Genomic DNA, 13,674 nt, shown 5'->3' with positions numbered 1-13,674 from the left:
AATTAAGGTTGCGTTCTCTTTACTGTTTTTAAGTTATTTTTAGTTTTCGATTTTTTAAAATAATGAAAACGCGTTCTTTTTACTGTTTTTAAAAATATATTTTTAAAAATAAAAAAAATTGTAAAAAAAACTCAAAACAACAAAAAGTTAATTTGAATATTTTCATCCAAAACAAACTCTAAAATCAAAACACATTTATTTATTTCTTTATTCATATTTTATTATTGTAATGAAAAAAAATATTATAAAATTTATTAATTTTAAAAAATATATATTTTAATAATATATTAATATTAAATATTTCTAATTTACTGAATAATCAAATTTATTGAATAAAATATTATTAAAATTTTATTTTTAAAATTTCAAAAAAAACACGTTTTCTAATTTTCTGTTTTAAAAAATAATTTTTCAAAATGACAAAGAAAATATGTTTTTAATTTTCTAAAAATGGACTATTAAAATAAAAAATTAAAAATTAAAAAATAAATAAAACACAGCCTAAAATTCTTGAATATTCACAAAATAAGTTTGAAGAAAGTGAAGCAATTGAGAAAACAAGTGTAAGAATTATCTTTACCTTCAATCTAACTATAATTTTTATCTACGAAAGAAAGTTAAAATAATAAAATATTGATCTCATTCGTCAATTGATTAGTTGTGTCACCTAACAATCAATCAAATGCTTCAATAGAAAAAAAAAAAATCTTGAATTTTATTCTCACCACATGCATCGTCAACTCAACATGAACCGTTCAAAATCTAAATTGTACAATTTTCACCATCGAGACCACCATCTTAATGTATCAAGTTGACCGACCGACCAACCAATATGAGGAAAACAAAAGTTGAAAGCCATGGTTGAGGAAACCCAAAAATTTCAAAGTAAAAACAAAGTTGTAGCAATAAATAAAATCTTTTTATTCTAAATAGATTGACGGTTATAAATCGACTCCGTGAGACAATTACTTAACTCAGTGTGGGAAACTATTCATAACAGATTCAGTTTTAATTCATATTAAAATTTTAAATTTTTAATCTAAGTAATCTTATTTCTAAAAATTTAGAAATGCCCTTTATTGTCTTTCTTAAACTTTTACCATGTTTTCCTTTTTTTATTTTCTCTTTGATTTTGTTTAATACTGTCTCAGTTTTTGTCCCGTTTCAATTACACAGTAATCTTAATGGTTTACACTTTTAAGTTCAAGTGTAGTGTAGGGTTTAGGGGTCAGTCTTAAAATTTTCAAAACTTCAATATCTAATTCCTAATTTCATAAACTTAAGGGCCAATTCATAATCTTGTAAAGTTAAAAGACAAATTCATTTTCTTTCACTAAACAACCCCTATCAGGATATCAAGGAACAACAACCCAAACGCCGGTGGCAGCCTTTGGACGGTCGGTACTCCGGTGAACGTACCCCACTGTTTCAATTGTCCAATCATGGTGTTCAACATATCCAAAAACTCTCTCTCTTTACTGAAGACTCATCACCCGACTCGGTCCCACCAATCGACAAGATCCAAATAACCCATTCATTTAAAAACCAGACAAAATCAAAGAAATGGAACCCAGGAATCAAGACACAATTCATAAAAATTCCAACTTCACCACTTCGGTTGCTCACATATCCAAAAATCAAATCATCTACGTCTAAAAATTAATTTTTCATTAAGGAATTCCATTTTTTCACAAAGACTTTCGGTCACCGTCACAATAGATTCTGACCATCAGACTCGCCTCGGCTTTGTGAGCGACAGGCTGATCCGCTATCAGCGGCTTCTTGAGTTGAATAAGAACCATTAGGTTCTTTCCTTTTTAAAGTGATTCCCTATTCCAAATGGGCTAACATTCCCCCTCTACCTTTGGACCGAAAAAAGGTTGGGCTCTGCCCATTCCCCATGTTTCACTGTTTATTTATTTATTATTTTTTTATTATTTCATCATAGTATTTTATATTAAATAAAAAATAATCTAAAATTATTCAAAATTTACTAGTCCTTAGAAAAATCAAGTGACAAATAAAAAATCTATAAACGCAAGATTACATTTATAAAACACATACAAGAATGCTAAAAAGTTAATAGTAATTAAATCATAAATACATAAACAGTGTAAAAACTGTAACATTCTCTAATTTTCTCACGCATTATGAGTAATATTAACAAGATTAATTAAAATATTGAAATTAAACATAAATTTAAAGCTTACCGAGGGGGTTAGATTGCTTCTCAACAATAAAATTTTGTTTGGTAAATTTAATTCAAAGTGAAATAGGCCTTAGGGTCGCATCCCACTTGAATTTAGTTTAGAGATATTGGGTTTAAAATAATAATTTCTTGTATATTCCAATTTACCCTTTTATAATATATTTTATTTTTACTTTATATTTATATAAAATACATATTTTATAACATTTATTTGTTTCCTTGCTAAATAAATCACACAACCAATCAACTACAACAGTACCAATGATCCAAGAAATTCTAAGAAATTAAAGATACAAAAATAAACTCAACACATAACACAACAAAACAGAAATTGGACAAATGTGTTTGAATTAAAAGCTCCTACTCATGACAAGACTCCACCCTAATCAATCCACTATAATATGTATGAATATATTTACAAAAATGATTACGAGAGATACAAAACCTCTCACAAAATCTTACAACACTCAAGAATATTACATCAAGATCATAAAACATAAACCATACAAACGCAGATAACAGAGTACATTGCTCCATAAAACTCGAGCAATCCCAGCACTCTCATCTCATCAATCTCTCTCCCAACAATATTGAATAAACAAGTAATATATACTTATAGAGAGTGAGATCGGATTTATCTTCTTGCGTTTCCTCAATTTCAATCTTTGTTCTTCTTCTGATCTTGCTTCTTGGATTTGTTCTCTTGTTCTCTCTCTGTCTCTCTCGCTCTCAATTAGGGTGTACTAAAGTGAAGCTTCTTCTAATTTCCTCAATTTCATCTACATATATATATATATGTGTGTGGGCTAAGGAACACGACTGGGATTAACAAGAAAGATAAAATGCATGGGCTAAGTGGGCTGCATACACCAATGGCTCGAACCCAATACAATTAATTATTTAACCCAATTCATTTTGAGTCACACATAACAAATTCCACCTTGACTTAAGAATGGATTGACAATGGATTTGACTAGAGACCCTACAACTCTCCTAATTACATCAAGAGCACAATGAGCAAAATTTTATTGCTTTGCTCAAACTTATTAACCCATACAAACTCTAACTAATACAAACCACTAAAGGCAACAAGATCAAGAAAATAATACAAACCGAGAATACAATGCTAAGTCAAACCAGCGATTAAAGCACTCTCACAACCAATCTTCTAAACATCTCTCACACTCAAACCCCTTGAGTTAATAGTGAAAGACACAAACCAAATTTCCAGATTGCTTCTGCTTGCATGAGTTCTCTTCTTGTCCAACTAGGGCTTCTATTCATGCCTTCTATAATCAAGGCTGACACTAGGGCTATCACCAAACATAGCATTTCCTAAATTCCACCTTAAACTAAACATCATCATCATCATCAGTTTATTTAAACTTGACTAATCCTATGAGATTAGACATTTATTTCTAGGCCAACTATCAATTTTTCAAACTTAATCATCTTCTTTATTTGATATTCAACTAAGATTTTTCACTCTTTAAACTTCTCAAAAGATTCACTTTTATGCCCAAGGAAGAATACCACAAATCTTTTCAGAATATCCACCCATCAAAACGTGGCCTGGGCAGTTGCCTAGGCACTAGGTGACTGCTGGCCGCCGCGATTATGGCCAAATCGGCCACCTTAGGCGCTAGCCCGGCTAATCGGTACCAGACAGCGCCTAGGTAGTCAGGGCGGACGCCTAGCCGCGTGAACCGCCTGACCAATTATGGTCTAATCGATCGCCTAGACCACATGAATCGATTTAGCATAGATTTATTAAGATTTTTGTTTCCCCTTACCCATTACCCCTTCTCTCTCATCGATTTCCCCTTCTTTCTCCCACGCACCGCCACCGACAGTCTATTACAGAGTCGCCGTCGCCGCTCTTGTGCTCGCACGCCGCCACTGTCTCTTGTAGTTGCAAAGTCACCTCCGATTCTTGTAGTTGCAGAGTCGCCTCTCTCGTGCTCGCGCACCGCCACCGATTTCCCCTTTTCTCTCGTGCTCGCACACCAATTGCAGAGTCGCCTCCGTTATTGCTGCTTGCTGTTGCATGTTGCCTGTTTTGTTTTTCTTTTGTTTTTTTATTATTTAATTTAGGATTTATATTAATATTTGATTATTTGTTATTCACTTATTTGAATATTTATTAATTATTATGATTAATGTTTTAACTTTGATTATTTGTTATTAACTTATTATTATTATTATTAATTAATGTTATTTGTTATTCACTTATTTATTTTTTTTATTGTATTATTAGTTTATGTTGCATTATTGATGCTTTTCAATTTTGATTTAATTAAAAATAACATCAAATTACATCACAAAATTAAAAAATAAAAAAATAATAATTTTTCTAAGCCCCGCCTAAGCACTAGGCTGGGGCCTGGCACCTAATGCCTTTTAGAACACTGGGCCCTAGAAAGAAAAGTAAAGAACATGGGAAGCACCCTACAGACATGGTAAGCAAACTACAACATATGGGATTTTCACCCATAACACAACCATCCATGAGATTTACTTATAACGTAGGATTCACAAGACTCTAGATTACCAATCTATTTTGAATCCACAAGCCTAACTCGCTTAACTCTTACAATCCTCTCAAGCCTATGCACCCCAATCTATCATGACAAGACTTCTAAATGCTTAACCCTTCTTCACTCTCGTATCCATCTGAGAGATTTGCATTTTCTTGTCTATACTCTTTCTGCCTCGAAGGACAATTTCTCCTAAGATGACCTTCTTTCTTACAAAGCCAACAGATCACAAGTTTTGAATTCTCTTTACCCTTAGACTAAGATTTAGACTCACCCTTACCTCTAGAATGAAATTTCTAATTAGACTTATCTTTAACATATAGACCTTCAACAAAAACTAGATTTTTGTTATTTCTTAGTTTCAAGATCTCGACCTTAAGGCTAACAAGACATCTTCTAAGGAGACGGATTCCCTTCCATACTTTATTGCATTCTTCAAATCCCTATACGACTCTGGTAGGGAATTCAAGAGAATAATAGCCTAGTTTAGAAATCTTTTCATCTATGTTTGGTAGGCCTATAGTGATAACTTTGAAATCATCTAGATTTTTTTCTAAGGTTTTTGAAGGGTCCATCTTAAAATTAACTAAAGATCTTTTCTTTTAGATAAATCTTATTAGACAAAGACCTAACTAAATATAAAGACTCTAGTTTACTCCATACCTTTGCAACGGTTTCCTCATCGTTTACCTACCTTAGGACATTGTCGGAGAGATTAAGGATGAGCAGACTAGAAGCCAACTCATCCATTTCTTGCCTCTCTTGATCAATCATTCCCCCCAGTGTCTCCTTTTCTTTCTTACCTTCTGTCTGTTTTGTCAAGGCCTTCGCGCATTTGTGTTGGACCAACACAGCCTTCATCTTTTTCTACCACATGTGGAAATCCCCATGGCCATCAAACTTTTCGAGTTCCATTTTCATAGGTGCCATCTTTGGTTTGGTTCTTGCAAGGAAAACAAAGTCACAGCAGCAACACAGAATTTAAAAAGAAAAAATGGAACAAGAACAACACAAGATGAACAACGTACAAAGTGCATGGACAGAACATGAAAAGCCAATCAGCAAAGGCAAAATCAACAGTGGAAATACACAGGAACACAGCCCCAAGAACAGTACAAGGATCGGATTGCAACGCTCCAAGTGCACTGACCAATAACATGCAATCAACCTTACCAATCTTTCTGACACAATCAAGTGATATACACTTACAACAGAAAGTAAACGGAAATGCTACAGTAAATGGAAACAACAGCGAGATAGATAATCCAATTCAGAAATTACAAAACAATAGCTATCTCTCCAAATCCTATCTTGATTTTGATTTAAAAAAAAAATTCAAAAACAGCAAGAAATCAACTGCAAGAAGCCACAGCCAACGCAAACACCACAAACAAACCAACAGGATACAAGCATGTGAACAGAATATGAATCGAAAATGAAACGAACACAATACCTTGAAAGTCAACAGAAATCCAAACGATCACACGCAAGAATACACGGCCTCTCTCAAGAACAGTACAAAGATATGATTACGACGCTCCAACTATACCGAGTAATAACACGCAATCAATCTTACCAAAAAAACTCCCACAAAAACAAGTGATTCACACTTACAATAGGAGTAATCGCACTTACAGAGAGACAACGACCGATTTCTTTGTTCGTAACAGGAACTGGCAGCGACCTTCGATCTTCCCCAAGCAAGTCCACTACCTTTGGTTTTGATACAAAGCTCAAGAACACAGCAACGATTAGGGGAAAATCAAAGAATAAAATACGCACAAAGTCCTCACGACCACAAACAAATCAGAGACCGGAAACAGAGACCAACACAGAGTACAATCGCTCAAACACATCCCGAGCAACTCCACAAAACCCCAGTGATTCACACTTACACTCTTACCTTTCAATCTCTCTCACAAAACCCCAGTGATTCACACTTACAGTGAGTCGAGATTGGAATCACCTTGCGGTCTTCTTCGTTCGCTCTGGTCGTCTTGCATCTGTCCTTCCGTTATTCCGATCGCCTTCCGACTGGATCTTGCAGTACGCGATCTTGGTTCGCCCTCGAGTGGCTCTGATACCACTTGTTAAGAATCCCTGTGAAATAAATCACACGACCAAACAACCACAGCAGTACCAACGATCCAAGAAATCCGAACAAATCAAAGATACGAAAATGAACTCAACATACACAACACAACGAAACAGAAATCGGACAAGGCATTTACGTGTTCGGATCAGAAGATCCTACTCACGGCAAGGATTCACCCTAGTCAATCCACTATAACATGCATGAACATATTTACAGAAACGATTATAACGAGAGATACAAGAACCTCTCACAAGATCTTACAACACTCAAGAACATTACATCAAGATCAGAAAACATAAACCATACACGCACAAATAACAGAGTACATCGCTCCATAAAACCCGAGCAATCCCAGCACTCTCATCTCACCAATCTCGCTCCCAACAACATCGAATAAACAAGTAATACATACTTACAGAGAGTGAGATCGGATTTACCTTGCGTTTCCTCAGTTCCGATTTTCGTTCTTCTTCCGATCTTGCTTCTTGAATCTGTTCTCTCTCTCGCTCTCAGTTAGCGTTTCTCGTGCGTGTGTAAACAGTCGGTGTGCCAAAGTGAAGCTTTTTCTGATTTCCCCAATTTCATCCATATATATAGATGTGGGCCAACGGACACGGCTAGGATTAGCAGGAAAGATAAAATGCATGGGCTGGGCTTGCTGGGCTGCATACACCAGCGGCCCAAACCCAATATATTTAATTATTTGACCCAAGTCATTTTGAGTCAACAGTTTTCATATTACATATAGGAAAATATAGGAAAATGCTACTAGTACATTCATTTTATACATTTTGGATTACATAAGGGGGTATTATGACAAAAAATCTCTCATGAGACGCATAGAGGCGCGTGAGGCACAAGTGAGGCGCAGGGTATTTTGGTCATAATACACTCTTATGTAGTCCAAAATGTATAAAATAGGTGTATATCTAGCATGATTCTTACATATATAAGTATCTATACAAAATAGGTTTGTTAAACTGTATATTTTGTAATCACATATTATATTGAGATTTGTTTAAATATTCTTTATATATAAAAATAAAATGTATATATGTTATTTAGTTTATGCTTATTTCATCAGAAACCAAGTTAGTTGAAAAAAACATTCTATAACTTAGTTTGGTTGTACGTCTTGTTGGAACAGATCTTTTCATTTCGCATAAATTCAATGAGCAAAGCTACCAAAACTATCAGTTGAAAATGTACTTTAGTAGTCAAAATGTAGAATTTGTGCTACATGTGGGCCAGAAACCTTACTAAGCACCTTTCATTCAAGGGGACCCCATAGATCGATGGTTGAGATTTGCAACAATGAGGATGAGAGCAGACGACAGCACCGAGCAACCGTGTTGCTTGAATTGCTTCGTTTACTTTTTTTTTTTTTCTTTTTTTGGTTCAACTCCATGTTGGATTTATTAGAGAATATATATCTAATTAAACAAATAATTTTGAAATTTGAAATGTTAAATTCTATATGGTTAGGTTAGGCATGCATATGTGTATGATTTTTCTTGTTATTGACCGGATCAGCAGGCAGCTTGGATGCAGGAAAAGAAACCAAACTAATCTATGCTCCAAATTAACATCTAAAATTAGAACTTTTTAGATCCACCATTAGGTTTGTGTGTCTTCAATGGATGCCAAGAGTTCTCCGCGCAAAATGTGGCAAGGTGTTTTATATATATATATATATATATATATTGCACCCAGAAAGAATGCAGCCACCCGGCCCCCAAGTTAACAGATTAAGAAGTTGTGTCTTTAGCTCAACATAAATATTAGAGCTGATGACCAGATTATTATGCTAATATAATCAGAAGGAACATAATGGCCCTTCTCAAACTGCTCCCTCCTCTTCTATTCTCTCACTAAATATTTCCCCTCCATCCAATGAGGAAAAACGACGAAATGAGGTAATTTTATGCAAGAGTGACTCTTAATTATCAAGACCTCACATAAACAATTCTCTTTTCCTTTGTTCCATCTCTGATATTACATATATATATATTGATTTCACATTTTATTTTCATCTTGTGATTTTATTACTTAATTCATTACTCTTTGATATATATATATATATATAAATATATTTCTTTACCCCATTTCTCATATTTTTCTTATTATTTGTTTGTGAGCATTACGTTTCCAGCACCCACCCTTTTTTTATTTTTTATTTTTTTGCCAAGTATAATAGTGAAAAATTACTGACTCGTGGGCTATTTTTTCAGGGAATTTGGAGGAATATGGGAAACACCACATTTTGTTCTCATCCAATCTCATACCCTGCAATAACTCCAACAACATCATTAGTCCTCTTAATTAAAGACCATGGACCCTACCATGTGGAACCATCCAAGTGCTGGCAGCAAGGCTAGAGAATTAAAGCCACATCACCGAACACACAAGGTAGCTAGATATTGTTTTCCAACTCTCGTATAAATTAATGTTGTTTCTTTGTACTAGAATTACGTACGTGCAACACCCCTTACTAAGCAAAATGGCTTGCTCTGTGCAGGGTTTTCATCTAAGCTCACCTTTTCCTCCCCATTAGAATTCTAATGCATCTTCTTTGACTTTCTTTTGTTGTGCAAAAGTACAGTACAAAATCCTAAATCCAACAAATACTTCGAGTTGCTTTGCATTGGTTGATGTGTGTCAAGCCAGGGGATGTCAACCAATTAATGCAAGCTCAAGTATATAATATTAAGTATCTATATATATATATATATCTTGATGAAATATTCCATTAATTAGCATGCATTAAGTTGTTGCAGTGATAATGCATGATTAAGAACTTTCTGAAAGAGTAATTAACAAAGATGTTATGTATTTACTAACAGTACATTGTTTGGTGTTTTGACATATTTGGCAGACGCCTGGTTGGATGTCAGTTCCTGAGTTTGGAGGGTGGGATCGTAGCGCTGATGAAGAAGCAACAAACTACTCTGTGGTGTTTTCTCAAGCCCGTGCCAACAGGAAGGAGCATAAGAGCAATCCACGACATGCTAGCCTTGGGAACGAACAAGAGATTTTGATCAAACAAAAGCAGCAGCAGCAGCAACAACAACAACAACGTCTATTTTATCCGAAAGATCATGCCGTGGTAAGAGAATTTTTCTTTTCTGATATGTAGATTTATTCATATTCCATGCATATATATACTGCTTTTTTTTTACCACTTGAAAGATAATAGTACGATAGATGGAGAATGATAAGTAGATTAGTGTATCCAGGCTGTGTTTCGATCCATTTCCCCTTTGCTAAACGACACACATGGATCGAAAACACGCTGGTGTACATTGATCTTGTGAATTAGCAAACAAATTAAGAGTATTTCCACACACACATATATATATATATATGTATGCATGTTGTTCTGCTCAGTAATCCCTTGATGTTCGCAATTCTGTGCAGAGAAAAAAGAAGGGTGTAAACTATTTTAGCTGCTGTTTTAAGCCTTGATGATTTGCATCAAAGTCTTGGAATTTCCAGGGGATTCTAAATGATATATATAGCATGTTTCCTGCTACGGTTTGGGAGCAACATGACTTTATTTTGTAACGGCATAGCTGGTCAAAAGCTGTATAAAAATTAATAATTCAGTTACCTATATCTCTGTGTGTGTGTGTGCATCTTAATCATCTTCTTCTTCTGCACCTTTGAATCTCTCTTGAATATTTGTTTTGTTTTATTTTTCCTCAACTTGAAATGAAGGAGGGTAACAAAATTAAAAACACAATAATTAATATAAAAAACTTCCATTTTATCATAAATATATAAAGAGGGCAAGGCTTGATAATATTAGTAAAGTTACAAACATTTGGAATATATATGGAGAAAAAAGACCCCTTATGTGCATCTTCTCATTTGGAAATTAATGCAAGCAAACATTTCAAGACTTCAATTAGTAATAATATATTGCATTCTGATTAATGTCCATTTGTGTCGATGCAAAGATGGCAAGATGGGTCAAATATATAAATGCATGCAATGGAATTGACTAAATGCCTATTCCATTACCCATTCCTTTGCAAGAATGATGTAAGAACCAAGCATATTATTATAGGCAGTAATCATCGAATAATTACGCAACATAAGCTTGGATCAATTATTTTGGGGAAGGAATTAAGATAGCTGCAACATGCGTGGATTAATTAGGCAGCATAAGCTGCTGGAGAGAGGCGAGGAGTGGCCATGGCAGAGAGAGGGACAGATTTCTGCAATGCGAGCCCGAAAGTCTCGTCCATGTTTAACTGCACCATCCCATCCGGCAATTTCCAGTCAAATGAGTGCACCAATGTCCCTAAAATATACTCGACCATCACAATGCCCATCCTAACTCCCGCACAAATCCTTCTCCCAGACCCGAAAGGAATTAGCTCGAAATCATTGCCTCGCGCCTCCATTTTTTGCTTGTCTGGGCTTAAAAACCTTTCTGGGATGAACTCTAAAGGGTTTTCCCAAACGCTGGGGTCTCGCCCAATCGCCCATATGTTCACCATTAATCTGGTGTTCTTGGGTATGTAGTAGCCGTTCACTTCACAAGCCTTGTTTGAAACTCTCGGGAGATTAAGGGGCGTGGATGGGTGCTTCCGGAAGGCTTCCTTTACTATAGCTTGAAAGTACGGCAGCTTTGGAATGTCTGACTCCTCCAATCGTCGATCTCGACCAATGACTTGATCCATCTCTTCATGTGATCGTTTGAGGATGCTCGGGTTGTTTATCATCTCGGCAAGTGCCCATTCAATTGCACTCGAGGATGTATCAGTGCCAGCAGTAAACAGATTCTATACCAAATTAAAGGAAAGCAGAACAAATTAAGTCATATATATTGCCATAAGTAAACACCATTAGTTTTCATTTACAGAAATCCTCTTTTATAAACATAGCCTATATATATATATATATATATATGCAAGGAGTGATATCCAAGATTTTGATCAGAATATATATGTACGTACCAAAAGAAGTGCCTTGACGTTGATCATGCTAAGGCTTCCAGAGCTTTCTCTACTGGCGATGAGGAGGGTATCAAGAAAATCTGGCTTAGCTTGACGCTTATGAGCCGATTCTGTGTGCTCCTCGATCATCTTCGTCAGCAAGGCGTCAAACTTCTTGTGCAACCGTTTCATACCCCGCTCGATCCCTTGCAAGTCCATCCACGCTATCGACGGTATGAAATCGCCAATGTTGAAGTAGCCCGCAGTGGTCATGAGCTCCACTACCATGTCCTTGAACTCATTAGACTCCGAGCCTTTGTCGGGAAACACTCGCTTACTAAGTATGACTTGCCCCATCATGTTTACCATGGCGTGGCTTAGCATCTCCGGCAACGCCACCGGCTCACCTCTACCGCTCAAGCGACAGATCTCTCTCGACATATGCCCAAGCTCCACGACTCGGACATGCGACCAGTCATCTAGAGCTCTCCGGCCAAGCATGTGTAAATCGCACAGTTTCCGGAGGAGCCTCCATTTTGGTCCATACTCTGCGAAAACCAAGTCCTGAGCATCGTAGGCCAGATGGGTAGGGCCAGCATGAATAGGGCGATTTGAGAAATTGGTATCTAGGGTTTTCAAGAAGGCTCTGGCAACGTCTGGACTCGACGCCACAACCACATTGCTAGTTCCCAGTTTGAGATGCATGAAAGGTCCATATTTCTTGGCCAGTTTTGCTAGTTGAACGTGAGGCATGTCTCCCAGGAGCGGGAGAGCGCCGATGACCGGCCACCCTCTTGGCCCGGGCGGCAGATGCCTGCGGAAGGGCTTTGAGAATGCGGAAATGAAGAGCTTCGTGATGAGGAAGAGAAGGGTTGCTGCGGCCAACTCCCAAAACCATACTGTGTTGGCGGCCATGGTTGTCTCTTGTACGAAGCTCAGATGTGTGCAACGGAATGAGTGATGGGTGGTATTTAAGGTCTACCGAAACATTATTTAATGTGATACAAGTTGATAAAAAAAAATTAAAGAGCTATGCTACTCTTATACCATTGTGTATATCTTAAACTACATAATAGTGTAAAGATATCTAAAATACCTTACGTTTGACTACGCCTCACAGTCAGATTTAAGGATATTTTAAATATTTTTATATTATTATATAGTCCAAAATCCACGCAATAAGGGTAAGAATTTTTTAAAATTAAAACAAAATCTCCACATTTAAGGCTCAAATGCGCAATTAAAGATTATTTTAACTATGCTACCCGTCACCTACCACTCCGCACGTGAGGGCTAACTGCCCCGTCTATCAATCCTCACCTAAGGGCCTACCCAACCCATTTTCACTTTAGGGCCTACCCCTCATCCATCGATTCTCATGTGAGGGTCAGCTACCCCTCAGCCGTCGGTTCTCCCAACTACCTCTCACGCATTAATCATTCCATTTCTCTGGACCAGTACTACAAGAATTTTAGTATATTATAATAAAAAATAATTGTAATAAATTAAATTTTATTATAAAAATTATTCTTTTTGTGATAAAATAATTTTTTTTATGTAAAATTCAAAAAATAGGTAAAATTGTGACAAAAACTATTTTAACATAATATTTTGTCAGGAAAGTAGATAATTTATAGGGACAATAATTTTTGGCATCAATCCAATTTAGACAAAATAATTTTGTCATAAAAAATTTTGTATTAGTATTTAATCATATAAGATGTAATTATAAAAAATTTAGTCACAATAAATAATAATTTGAATTATAAAAATATTTTATCACGACATAATATTATTTAAAAAGTATAACAAAAAAATGCATGTCTCAAAAATTCAATTTTTTTTTGACAAAAATAAATTCGACTAATTCCATTTTTCATAAAAATACTT

General features: G+C 35.7%; 2 protein-coding genes and 1 long non-coding RNA gene across 3 annotated transcripts; 1 reads left to right on the top strand and 2 right to left on the bottom strand.

Annotated features, from left to right (window-relative positions):
- Nucleotides 1-2,576: 2,576 nt before the first annotated feature.
- On the bottom strand, nucleotides 2,577-7,390 carry LOC127792941 (uncharacterized). Its single transcript, XR_008021247.1, has 2 exons — nucleotides 6,382-7,390; nucleotides 2,577-6,289 (listed from the first exon to the last, which is right to left on the bottom strand). It is a non-coding gene; the product is annotated as an uncharacterized LOC127792941 (long non-coding RNA).
- A 1,947-nt stretch (nucleotides 7,391-9,337) lies between these two features.
- Nucleotides 9,338-10,478, top strand: LOC127812104 (uncharacterized). The gene is made up of 2 exons (XM_052352783.1): nucleotides 9,338-9,947; nucleotides 10,259-10,478. The coding sequence occupies exons 1-2, from the start codon at nucleotides 9,729-9,731 to the stop codon at nucleotides 10,304-10,306; spliced, it is 267 nt and encodes an 88-aa protein (XP_052208743.1). The 5' UTR covers nucleotides 9,338-9,728; the 3' UTR covers nucleotides 10,307-10,478.
- A 406-nt stretch (nucleotides 10,479-10,884) lies between these two features.
- Nucleotides 10,885-12,741, bottom strand: LOC127811405 (flavonoid 3',5'-hydroxylase 2-like). Its single transcript, XM_052351638.1, has 2 exons — nucleotides 11,806-12,741; nucleotides 10,885-11,631 (listed from the first exon to the last, which is right to left on the bottom strand). Exons 1-2 carry the CDS (start codon nucleotides 12,697-12,699, stop codon nucleotides 10,999-11,001), a joined length of 1,527 nt encoding a protein of 508 aa, XP_052207598.1. The 5' UTR covers nucleotides 12,700-12,741; the 3' UTR covers nucleotides 10,885-10,998.
- Between the last annotated feature and the right edge of the window lie 933 nt (nucleotides 12,742-13,674).

Source organism: Diospyros lotus, chromosome 1 (genome assembly GCF_014633365.1).
Source record: "Diospyros lotus cultivar Yz01 chromosome 1, ASM1463336v1, whole genome shotgun sequence".
NCBI classification, from domain to species: Eukaryota; Viridiplantae; Streptophyta; class Magnoliopsida; order Ericales; family Ebenaceae; genus Diospyros; species Diospyros lotus.
This window is presented reverse-complemented; position numbering and strand designations above follow the sequence as displayed.

Bases quoted from the DNA above. Each gene is read 5' to 3' on its own strand.
- LOC127812104 (XM_052352783.1), top strand. From the start codon at position 9,729: ATGTCAGTTCCTGAGTTTGGAGGGTGGGATCGTAGCGCTGATGAAGAA. The intron at 9,948-10,258 runs GTAAGAGAATTT...AATTCTGTGCAG, and splicing joins ATCCGAAAGATCATGCCGTG to AGAAAAAAGAAGGGTGTAAA.
- LOC127811405 (XM_052351638.1), bottom strand. From the start codon at position 12,699: ATGGCCGCCAACACAGTATGGTTTTGGGAGTTGGCCGCAGCAACCCTT. The intron at 11,632-11,805 runs GTACGTACATAT...AATTTGGTATAG, and splicing joins ACGTCAAGGCACTTCTTTTG to AATCTGTTTACTGCTGGCAC.